We start from the raw sequence: 12,564 nt of genomic DNA on the forward strand, positions 1-12,564 counted from the left end.
TCTCCACGCAGCTCCCAGCACCCCCGTCCTGGCACCTCACCTGGTAAAGCTGCCGGAGAGGAACCTGTGTGGGTTAATTCAACTGCTCGTCTCATGTAGAGAGACTAGAAAGCCAAGGTTTTCTTTTTACAACTTCTTAAGCCAGGTATGGTGGCATATACCATTAGTTCCAGCACTCAGGAGACAGAGGCAAGTGGATTCCTGAGTTCAAGGCCAGCCTGGTCTATAGAACAAGTTCCAGGACAGCCAGGGCTACATAGTGAAACCTTGTCTCAAAAAACCAAATATACATATAGATATAGATATTGTATTTATAGATATAGATAGATGAATAAATAAAAATTCTTATTAAGTCAGATGCAGAGGCTCAGGCCTATAATCCTAACATTTTCAAGGCAGAGGCAGGAGGACTGCCATGAGTTCAAGGCCATTTGTTCTTGCTAGTATCAGCCAGTGCTTTCTGGGCTGCTGCTGGGGTGATGAGTAGCAGCAGGCTGACGATTTGAACTAGAAGAGTCCCACAGGTGCAGGCAAGAAGGTGAAGGGGCCTGACTGCTGCAGGCCAGGCCCAGAGGCCAAGTGCAGCCAGTGGGCGGTGGGCAGGTGCAGAGACAACATTGATCATCCACCCAGAGCCGCTCTGTCAAGAGGAGATGCTTGGGAAAGCGCTCAGGAAGCCACCCTAAGGCCAAGGGTCTGTACCTAACCTGCCCGGCTGGGTCTGAGTCAGGGATCCTCCTCTCATTGGCTGCCAGGCTGTCACAGGCTACCTGAGTGCCCCAAGGTTTTTTTCTCACACTGAAAATGTGCTGCCACCTACTCACTGGCTGGCCATGTAGGTTAAACACGGAAAGGAGCTGAGACACCCGGGGCATCCACCCCACTTCTCCAGTACCTTAACACGTAGTGTGCAGACATGCATACACACAGAGCCGTACAACCTACACATGCATATACACACTCCGGCACAAGTATATGCACACACAGGTGCCCTCTACATATGCACACACTCCACACATGTATACCTGTGTGTATTAGACACGTATTCCTTCCCTGTGTGTGTGGCTCACACATGTGTGTGGAACCTCAGGCTAATGTCAGGGGTTTCCTTGGTCACCTTCCCCTCTATCTACTGGGACAAGGTCTCTCACTGAATTTGGAGCTCACAGATTCAGCTGGACGGGCTGAGCAGCAGGCTCGGGGCCATCTGTGTCCCCACCTCCTCAGCCCAGGGTTCCAGGCATGCACCGTGTCACATGGGCTCTAGGGGTCTCAGCTCGGGTCCTCAGACAACAAGCCCTTATAGCCAGAGCCTCCCTCCCTCCCCCGCCCGTCAGGACTCCTTAACTTCTCCCTGGAGCCGCACCCCAGCGACACCACCCCTTCACTGTTCCCCTTTGGGCAGCAGAGTGGGGCTCGTCTGGTGTACACCGGGCAAACCGAGCTCTGCCCTCAGCCCCATCCTGCACCTTGTAAGGACACACCAACACTTCCACTGTCGATTGTCAAGTGTGTCTGCGTGGCCCCACAGGGGAACCAGGCGCCAGCTCCGACGAGGTTAAAAGATGGGCTTGGTTGGGACACATTTGGCTGTATGGACACAGAGTATCCAGCCACACGATTTTAAATAAAGAAAGCATAATGTAACTTATAAAACCAAAAATCCAGGGCAAGGTTCCCCTCCTTGGGAGGGGGCACTCAGAAATACCTGGAGACATTTATGACGTTTTCTATTCGGGGGCAGAGGAGGGATGACTGGGCTGTACTGGTACGTCGTGGACAAGAGGCCAGGACGCTAACAAACATCTTACAGTGCGCAGAAGAGCACCCACCTCCACCCCAGATGCCCCTGGACCGTGGCCGAGACACTCCCCTACAGAGGAGCAGGGTTCCATCTCTGTTACAAACATAAAGAGAAGCACAACAAAAATAGCTCACTCTCAATGGAGCAAAACCAAGCAAACAGTGTCTGCTCCTTTTATGTCTTCGGAGCAGAGGAAACCCCTTCCAGAAGCTGGCCTGCAGCCTCCCTCCCACGCCTCAGGGGTCCCACAAATCACAAGGCCACGTCTAAAGTAAACTGCGTCATGGAAAAGGGAATCAGCAGGATTCAATCTGAGAACCAGAGCATTACGCCTCCATCTACCTCAGAGCTCACTCCCACGTGATCTCTCCACAGAACAGGGGTCTTTTTAACAAGAGAAGGGACTGGCTATCGGGTGGGCAGCCACATGCCTGCCCCACATTCAGAAGTGAGGAGTCTGAACTGAACCCAGTTGCTCCCTCTGAGCATGCTCAGTGCTCCTGCCTTCCGAGGCGGCAACCTCATTAGACTATCTGCCAGCATACCAAGGCACTGAGACATCTAGCTGGGGAGTCAGCAGAAGCAAGGATCTTTCACTCGCGTAAAAAGTAACACTTTGTGTATCATTCATATACACGCACAATGATGGCTTATTTTATTTAAAAAAATTAACATATAGGTATCCATGTGTGGGTATGTACATGTGAGTGCAGGTGACTTCGAGGCCCAGAGACACTGGCTCCTCTGGGTTGGAGCTACGGCGGTTGTGAGCTCCCTGGTGTGAGCACTGGGAACCAAACAAGAACAGCATGCACTCTTAGCTGCTGAGCCATCGCTCCAGCCTGACACTTCACATGTTGATCAGCTAGTGAGATGATGCACACAGTAACTAAGGAACACACTGATTCTCAATGACACAAGCACCAGAGGCCGGGCAGGGGTGAGGCAGTGAGAGGCACCAGAGACCCTTCCGTTAGGATCACTGCCTAATGAGATCACCCGCCCATTCTCCCACAGTAAAGACTTGCTGGGCCATCTGCTCAGCCAGGGCACATTTTTCAGTGTGCCTGGAAGATGTGAGTGGAAGGAACATGTGCCATTAAAACTTACCAAACGTGTTGGGGCTGGAGAGATGCCCAGTGGCTAAGAACTTGTTCTGTTCTTACAGAGGACCTGAGTTCTGTTCCCAGCATCCCTGTTGGGCAGCAGCTCATAACTGCTGGTAACTTGAGCTCCGAGGGGTCTGACACCTCTCTGGAGCCACCTGCTCTTACACGCACGCACGCCCGCACGCCTGCCCGAGCAGGTGCACACATGTGCGCACATAGGCAGGACGGAGAGAGCTATGTAGAAACTATCCATTTCCTTTTCCCTCCCTTCACTTTATCCCGGGAACATTCTCCTTTAGACAACTGGTCTACCTCATCTGAAGACCACTTAAGCCACTGCACTGTCACATCATGATTTACTTCAAGGAGCGCCCTAACTGACACAGTTACTTCCCATTATTTGTTACCATATTCAAGAATAAAGGCCCTTATAAATAAATAAATTTATAGTGGCCCATGTTAACATTCTAATTGTTTATCATGTGAAAAAATGCAAAAGTCACAATGAACTTTTACTCCATTCCCTCTGAACAGTGGCTCAAGTCTGCTCTCACCGAGTGCTGGGGACAGGGAAGGGCTGTAGTTCTCACACATGAGCAGGATGTAGAACGGTGCATCCCCTTGGCAAACCTCTTGTGGCCTCTACGGACATTAAACATGCAGCCAGAGAGGTGGTTCAGCAGTTAGGAGCACTTGCTGCACAATCCTGAGGACCAGGCTCTGGGGCTCAGCACCCTCATTAACGCCACGAGATCCTAGCTCGCTTCTGGCCTCCACTCAAGCATAGGCACATCACCTGCACATACATACACACACACACACACAAGTAAATAAAAAATAAATAAAGCTTTAACAAATTAAAACAGGAGCTGGAGAGATGACTCAGTAGTTAAAAACACTGACTGCTTTTCCAGAGGACCCAGGTTCAATTCCCAGGATCCACATGGTAGCTCACAACTCTCTGTGACTGCAGTTCCTGGGGCTTCTCACATAGACACACAAATAAATCATTAAAAAAAAATTAAATACATACTCACTGGAAGAGAGTCAACTGTCTTCAACAGGAAATGGATCTACAAACTGTGTATCTGGGAAGCCCAGCAGCACAAGGTAAATGAATTATCAATATCTACAGCTTTGTTAACCTTCAGGATAGCTTTGCTAACTGCCAGAGGTCAGAGCAGGAAAAACAGGGAATGTGTTCCTTTATACAAAGTGTAGAGTAGCTTACTTTTAGGACTGTCTTAGGTAGCCCAGGCTAACCTTACGCTCGTTCACTATGCAGCTGGAGGCTGTCTCTGGCATGTAGCACCCAGCTGCTGGGATTACAAACCTTTACCACCACACCTGGCTCTGCTTACATAAAACTTTTTAAAATGCAAATTCCTTTACAGTGGCAGACAACAGGAGACAGTCATCTGGTGATGTGGATAAGAAACACCAGGAGGGAACTTCTGGAGGTGACAGACACACACTCTGGATGGCGGTGATGGTCTCACAGGACTGTGTGCATGTCAAACCCCATCGAATCCCACTGGATATGTGCAGGGCTGGTGTTGTAGCTCAGTGGCAGAGTCTTTGTGAGGACCTGGGTTTGCAGAACTGTGTTCAGGCTACCGTGCGTCCATACAGCTTGGCTGGAGGTATGGGACCCACTAAAAAGGACAGAGAGGAAAGCCTATAATGGACTCAAATACCAGCTTGAAGGTTGGTGTTCACGTCCGAACCGTTGCCTGGATTGAAAGGCAGCCAAGTTTAACTTCGCCCTTCTGTTTCGGTCTGATTAGGCTACTTTTACAAAATACTACACACTGTGTCTTTCCAACAACATGAATTTACTCCTCACAGTACCAGAGGCCATGAGCAAGGGGCGGCTGACTCCGATCTCTTCCTGGCTTGCAGATGACTACCTTCTGGCTGTGTCTTTGCATGGAGTGCTTGGAGAGAGCAGACAAGGAGGGAGGTGACTTTTCCCCCTCTCTCAAGGGCATCATCCTACCTGATAAGGGCCCATCCTATGACCTCATTTAACTTAAAGTGCCTACTAACGACCTACTAATGACACTTTCTCCAGAGTCACGTGGGGGTTGAGTCTTCAACATACTGCTGTCCGTGTGGGGAAAGTCCAAGCTTCACTTTCTAGACAGAGCAATGTAATGGGTCACTGTCTCTTTCCTGGACCCTGAACTCCATTCTGCTGGATGACACGCTGCTGTTGTTTGGTTATTGGTTACTACAGAGTTAATTGTCTGTGTGAACCTGGCTGACTTCCATCCCTCCAGCAGACTGGAGAGGATGAACTACAAACAAAGTCTTTCACTCAAACACAAAATAAGTCAGCTATCCTGGTCACAAATTATTGGAAAGCGTGACGGACTCCTCTGCAGACAGAAAGCTCTTCTCAAAAAAAACCGCCTCAACCTTGTCAGGTTTGAGAAGCTCACGCTGGGCAGCTGAGTCAGCAATGCCCTGGGAGTCTCGGCAAGAGCCCGGCAGTCTGGGATAAGGACCATGGTGTCATCTGAACCCCTGAACCGGGCACCACACATCAGAATTCAGCAGCTGCTGCCACACGCTGGAGCCAGGCGTTTGAGCTGATCACTACCAGTGGAGAACATCAGACCGTAGCTAGCAAGTAGCTAGACCATAGCCTCAGACAGAGGGGTCACTGCCAGCAACGGACAAGAGACAGCACCGGCATCCTGTGGCTGGGAGGGGCGTCTCATCACCCCCCTTCTCAGGGCCCAGGCAGCAGGGAGAGAGGGGGGCTGGCCTAGCTCCTCAGGGTCGGGAAGAGATCCTCACACACATCTGTAGGCCCCCCCCACACACACACAGTGTTGTCCCTCCTGGAAGGAGCGGGTGTAGTGTGCATCACTGCAGCCAGAGCTCAAGTCATCAGGAAGACTGCCTGGGGAGGGCAGCAGTGGAGCCTGTGAGGACGTCCCCAGGGTCGCCGGCACTCTAGCACTACACAGGCAAAGGTCTCCCTCCACAAGGCTCCTGGGCAGTGAAAAGGTTTGAAGAAAGAGCACCGTAGCCTCCATTGGTGAGAAAAGCCCATCTGAGCATCTGCGAGAAAGGAGCTTTTGAACTGTGATGTGGACAGACGTCTGGATTTCACTGTCAGATCTACTAATTGCTGTCTGAAGTCCTAATACCCAATGCCTTCCGGCGGACCTGCATGTGGAGAGACCCTTCAAAGGTAATTAGGACAGAGTGAGGCAGTGGGGTGCGCCTTTTCCAGGGAGCGTCACTGGTGTCCTTGTGAGACCGGACAGAAGACAGGGAAAATGCAAAGGGGGGCATGGGAAGGAAAAGGAGCCCCCACCTCAGATGAATGGAGAATTTTGACACAAATAACTAAGTTCGCTGTGGAGGTTGCCTAACTAGGAATACTATTCTTCCATGGAGGTATTTCCTATAGAAGTGTTAAAATGGCCCTGAACCATACTGAATGCCACAGTGTACACAACCTTGGATTAAACCTTACTCCTTTTCAAGGGTAAGACCCCAAACTTCCTGAGAATCTCACAAACAAAATTAGAGAGCTTGCCTATGGCCCAAACATGTCTTAACTCCTGTGTCTTATTATCATAAGGATCCCTTGAATTCCTGCGACCTCGGATTTTTGTCTCATCAGACCTCAATCCTGTCCAACACACCTCAGGAACCACCCTCAGATCCCATTTCCTAAGAAGGAAAATAAAAAGAACTCCTTAGAAACCTGTGGAACCCTCTAACTTCAAAATCCCACATGCAGCCGTCACCACGACACCTGAACGCAGCCTTCTCCTGAGAAGCTCACCAACTCATTCAGGGGTACAAACTCGTTTTCTTCAGCGCCCCTCTTGCTCTCTCTAACGCCTGGCTGAAATCTCTTCCAAACCTTTTCTTAAGCCCTGCCCAGCTACACACAGATTCATCCTGAAATCCTCTTCTGCCCTGAAGCCAAGAGTCCTGGCTTCACCGGAGCAGAGGTCTCAGCAGGAAAACTCTGTTTCCGCTGCCTACAACACTTAAAGAGAGGACAATCAGGACATAGTGACGCCCAGGGGACATCCAGGCTGTGACAGGGCTGCCCCTTTACCACCACCACCACCGCTGCCGCTTCCCGCTTCCCGCTTCTCCCGAATTCTGCTAAAGAGAATCCACACCTAGCCAGGCACAGTGGTACACACCTTCAGTCCCAGTACCCAGGAGCCGGAGCCAGGAGGATTGTAAGACCAAGGCTAGCCTGGGCTACACAGCAAGACCCTGTCTCCAGACTCCAGTAGAAACGCTCCCACCTAGCTGGTTAAAGCGCTAACTACCAAAGGAATTTTCTTTAGACTGGGATTCCCCAGGCCATCGGATGGTCTCTGTCAGGTACCGCCACAGTTTTGCTAACCAATCCCTGCCCAGCAGTTGTCTTCCTGCCCAGCCCCTCCTTTCCCTCTCTATAAAAACCCTGCTGCCCCCCACAACTGAAAGACTTAATCCTAGGACTCGCCTTTTCTCTGTCTCTCTCTCTGTCTCTAAAGCAGCCATACTTCACTGTGCCTTGGACTCAGGCCTTCAATCACAGACAGCCTCCCTGCCCGCTCACTCAGGCCTCTGCTCGAATGTCATGTCATCAGAAAGCCACCTCTGTCTAAAAACAGTCACCGTCCCCCTTCTCCCCCCCCCCCCATCCCACATTTAATTTTCCCTCCTAGAGCTCAGGACTCAACGTCACGCTGGTTGCTGTCCCACCGATAAAGCCTCATGTTCCACGTGAACAGGGGTCCTGTGTTACTGCCCCAGCCTGGCCCCCAGATGTTCAGTCTGCTGCGGCATCTGGCATCCTCTGGCGAACCTGCTCTAACAAACGCGGCTCACAAAGTGACTTAAACTGTGTTCTGTACCGGAGAGTGGCTGAAGCCCCTGTCCGCTCACACACTCCAGGTGTCAGCACGCTGGCTCCTCCTGAGAGCTGACGAGGCTCGGCCCCCACGTCCCGGCTGCTCTGACAGTCTGCTGGTCCGTGGTGTTCCCTAGACGGCACAGTCCTGTTCTCGTCACACATGGTGTCACTTGTCCATACCTGCCTGTCTGTGTGCAGGTCCCTCCTCTTTCCACAGAACCGGGGGCTGAGCCCGGGGCCTAACGCATGGTGGGCAAATGTCCTACTGTTAAGCCACGGCCCTCTGGCCCTCTCTCTAATTTGTCAGGTCAGAGTCTCACAAACTTGCCCAGCCTGGCATCAGACTCTCTCTACAGCCCAGGTGGCCTTCAGACCTGCTGTCCTCCTGCCTCAGCCTCCTGAGTAGCTGGGATTACAGGCCTGGGCCACCAGGCCTGGCGCAAATGTCCCCTTTCTGTTTCTGCTCACCTTTACTTCCACTCTGGGGAGGCAGAGGCAGGTGGACCTCTATGAGTTTGAGGGCAGCCTGGTTTATATAGCAAGTTTTAGCCTAGGGATACATAGAGAGACCTTGTCTCAAAAAACACAAGGAAACATGCCCCTTTATCATAAGGATACCTAACACAGGGGGTTCCACCATCACTAATAACTTCTCTTCAGCTTGATCAGCTCTGTAAAGGGCTTATTTATTTGCAGATACAGTTACATTCTGAGGACCCAGAGTGAGGATTTTGATAAGAACAGTTCAACACACAACGGCCACTAACGGCTGAACGAGTCAGTTAATAGCTCCTGGCAAAGAAATGGCACTGGCCTCACCTGGGCAACGGAGGGGGCTCCTTGGCCATGAGACGGCACAACCCATCCTCCACATATAAACTGCACAGACTTTGGCAAGAAGACGCAGGAAAAGACTAACAATAGTGTAGCTCTGGGGGTCAGGCACGTGGGCTGAGCCTGTGCAGGGGCGTGGTCAGAGCTGGGTGTCAGCTTATTTTACAAGTACCTTTCTTTTTTATTCTACCCTACAATACTGGGGGATTGAACCTATACCTCACATGCCAGGCAAGAGCTCCACCACAGAGCTGTACCCGAAACCCTCCTTCTACTTTTTATTTTGAGACTATGCTGCGCCTTGCCCAGGCTGGCCTTGAACTCACTCTGTCGCCCAGGTAGGCCTTGTATTTGCCACACTCCTTTCTCAGCCTCCCAATAGCTAGAACGGTGGGCCCGCACCACCAGGCCTGGGGTGTGTTACAGGTACGACACGACACGGCGCGGCGAGTCCTTCACCCACAGGAAGTTCTCAGTGAACGTCAGCTACGGAAGGCAGAGCTGAGGACAGTCTTACTCTGGCACCCTTGTCCCACTGAAGTCTTGCAAATCCTTCCGGCTGGACGCTCTGACCCACGGCCTAATTACAGCAGCAGGGAACAAAGGGCCAGGGCTGCAGCTCAGCTGCCACACACGGTTCAACGCCATCACCACATACACCGATGCACCGTCGTGGGGGTGGAGGGGAGGTGGAGGTGGCAGAGAGGCTAGTTGGCGGGGTGGGGTGGGGTGGTGGGTGGGGTGGTGGGGGGTGGTGTTAAGCAATACGGCCCCAACGACAGGGTGGGATACCTTGGGTAAAAATCTGTAGAAGAAGTAACCTTTCAAATCAAATCTTTATCCAGGACCACAAACAGGGGTCCTACCAGGGGACGATCCTTAGGAAAATAAAGTGTTAGGAGCTGCACTCGGCCCTTCCCAGAAGGGAGGATGACTCGGTTTCTACCACTTGCTGAGGAGCGTGTAGATGAGACAATCCGGCAGGGGGACGGAACCCGCCACTCCAGCTCCATTCCACTCAGCCTTCCACACCTCCAGGTCTCAGAATCTGCTCCCACGACAACAGGGCAAGCAACAAAAGTAACGCCCGCTGCAGGCTGGACTTAGGAATCAAGCCCTCCAGAGCGTCCGAGACACTGTCCATCCAGCACCCATGACAGCCCTGGGCACCAGGGCTATAGCAGGAAGACAGAGCCCCAGGGTGCCTTAGCTGCACCCACAGTAATAGATGAGCTCTCCGGGATTCTGTTCTCTCACCCGAAATGCATCTGAGAATGTCAGCCCTCTCCTGTAGGAGAGTCCGTTAAAGAAACACATTTCTTTCCGACTGCCGCTATACCACAATAGCTCAGGCTGGCTTTGAACTCATCCTCTACTTGCGGCGGGAGCCTTCAGCTCCAGGTCTTCTCCACGTCCCCGTGCTGGGGGAGCCCAGTAAGTCAGTAGCAAAACATCTGGCAGGACTCAAATGTGCCTGGGTCTCCTGCTGTGCCTCTTCCCCCCCCACCTGCCCCCGTAACCGGCCTCTGAGAGTCCCTAAGTGTTCACCTCCCCCCCAACCCCCACCCCGAGTATTCCTGGGCTGAGGCTGTCCAACCAAGGAACCTCAGGCTCCAGTACTGCCTAAAAAAAAAAACCCCGGGAGTATAATTTGTCTATTCTATGGAGCACTTACCTGCCGGTGACATTTCCAAGTAGATGTGCCTTGCAGGAAACCAGGCCTTTCCTGGCCAATGAGCTGCGACCTCCTATCTCTCACCGAGCCTGACAGCCATCTGCCAGGCTGAGCCACCTGCCCCGCCCCCACCCCCACCCCCTATGCTGGGAACTGAGCCCAGGGCCTTAGGCCAGCCAGGCAAGCACTTTGGGAGCTGCTTTCTGGCCCCAGAGTGAGGGTGTTAAGGTGGGTACATGGGGAAGGGGGGACACACAGCTGCCTCATTCTTCACCACACCCCCTACCCCTGTTCCTGGAAAATAAAGGGAGGCACTCTCTCTCCTCAGTGGGGTTTTCTGGGGCTCCCTGACCTGCAGAATAGAGATGGAGGGGGAATCCTCCTACTTCCACATGATACTCATGCTCCCAGACAGCCTGAGAGTTCTCTACTATGCACCACAATGGCCAGAGCGTGCCTAAGAATCCCTGAGGTGCCTTCCCTTTGGGCAGGACAGGAAAGTCATATAGAGATAGCTGGAGCCCCATTTGATCCGCTTGGATCTTCCCAGACCATAACCCTTTCTCCACACCTAAACACATATACACACATACACTCACTCTCACACACGCATATACTCACATGCACACACACTCACATACAATGTCACACAATTAGTTTGCTTTCTATTCTTCTACAAGTTACCAGTCAGCAATGAAGGGGCCTAAAAAGCAGAGCACAAAAGAAACAGAAAAACCCTCAGCAGACACGGAATGATCTTTCAATAACTAGGCCGACGATTTTAAATTGCCAGTACACAGACTTATTGAGAAAAGGCTACCCACAGGTTAAGTGTGGTGGCGCACACCTTTAATCCCAGCACTTGGGAGGCAGGAGCAGGTAGATCTACAGAGTGAGTTTCCAGGACAGCCAGGGCTACACAGAGAAACCTTGTCTCAAAAAAACCAAAGAAAAGAAAAAAGAAAAGGCCACTCCACTGTATCAGTGCTATAAAAACCAACACAATAAATTCTGTGCTCAGCATGCTGGAAGAGTTCTTTCTGTGTGCTAAGCATGCTAAGTCTGAGGTACAGAATCTCTGGCTGTACTCTCTTCTCTGTACTCTTTTTCTAGATGTTCTACCCTTCACAAATTCCTTACCATAATAAAAGGACAACTCCGTCCCCACCTCCACACCTTCCAAACAGGAAATGTCCCGGTACCTTGTTGAGTTTGCCCAGTGAAGATATAAGATCCGCCCATTCACTGGAGGACTCGAAGTTTCTTAAAGCCTTTTCGATCACTGAGGAGTAACTTCTGTATCTGTAATCGCTTAGCAGCTCCTGCTCCTCTGGGTCCATCGTACATTCTCACACTGAAGGAGGGATCTAAAGGCGAAATCAGGAAAGGACATGAGGGAGCCGCTCCCAGGCAGAAATCCTTCCCAACTCCGAGTTACGAAGGAGAGACCTGTGTCCACAAACTCACTAGGCAATCCAATTCAAATATTTAACAAGGCTCCTAGGCCAGGCACTATGTAAATAAAGATAAAGAGTTCCCACCCTCATGGATTCTGGGGGACACAAGTGTACTGGACAGAAAGAAGAAGGATGCTAGGACCTGTCTAACGGACAAAATTAATTCCAGGAGAGAAACTAGCAAAATTACCTCTTACTGCTGGCTGGTCATTCTGAACGCAAAAGGCCCCTCCCACTACAAACCTAAGGGAGTGCTTTCAACCTGAAGGGTCCACTTAGCAGCTCAGTCTTCTACAACTAGACTAGGGTATTGGAAATATTCTCCACAAAAACCAAGTAAGAGAGCCGGCTTGATGGCTCACGAGGGAAAAGTACTTATTACAGGAGCCTGGCAACCTGGCTCTGGGCTAGACATGGTGAGCATGCCTATAATCACAGCACTAGGCAGTGAGGCAAGAGCATTAGGAGTTCGAGGTTATCCTCAGAGACACAGTGAGTTCAAGACCCACCTAAGACACATGAGATCCCGGGGCTCATGACAGATGGAGACAGACAGACATACGTAGACTGGGGGAGGGGGACATGAGATGCTGCGGGGTGCAGGGAAGAGAAAGAAAGTATAAGCTTAGTGGAAACGGTCAGCCAAGCAAGATCATATATTGTATGACTTCATTTGTATGAAACACCCAAGGTGTGCAAGTCTCTCGTGATGGTAAGCAGGTTAGTGGTTGCCTGGGGCAGACCAGAAACAGATAAAGATAGGATCATTTGAGGTTGAAATGTGGTTATGGCGATCGCTC

The 12,564-nt window shown here is 51.3% G+C and overlaps 1 protein-coding gene across 4 annotated transcripts in view; it reads right to left on the minus strand.

The window, feature by feature from the left end:
• The window catches only part of Dop1b (DOP1 leucine zipper like protein B), a 107,363-nt gene that overhangs the window by 92,251 nt on the left and 2,548 nt on the right, over positions 1-12,564 (minus strand). For all 4 annotated transcript variants that reach the window (XR_005092496.1, XR_005092497.1, XM_028879981.1 and 1 more), the window contains exon 3: positions 11,510-11,674. Coding sequence is in view for 2 of the 4 variants with exons in the window: in XM_028879981.1 (XP_028735814.1) it covers positions 11,510-11,647 (138 nt within the window). In the remaining 2 variants the exon portion in view is untranslated. The remainder of the gene's footprint in view (positions 1-11,509; positions 11,675-12,564) is intronic.

This window comes from Peromyscus leucopus, chromosome 12 (genome assembly GCF_004664715.2).
Source record: "Peromyscus leucopus breed LL Stock chromosome 12, UCI_PerLeu_2.1, whole genome shotgun sequence".
NCBI classification, from domain to species: domain Eukaryota; kingdom Metazoa; phylum Chordata; class Mammalia; order Rodentia; family Cricetidae; genus Peromyscus; species Peromyscus leucopus.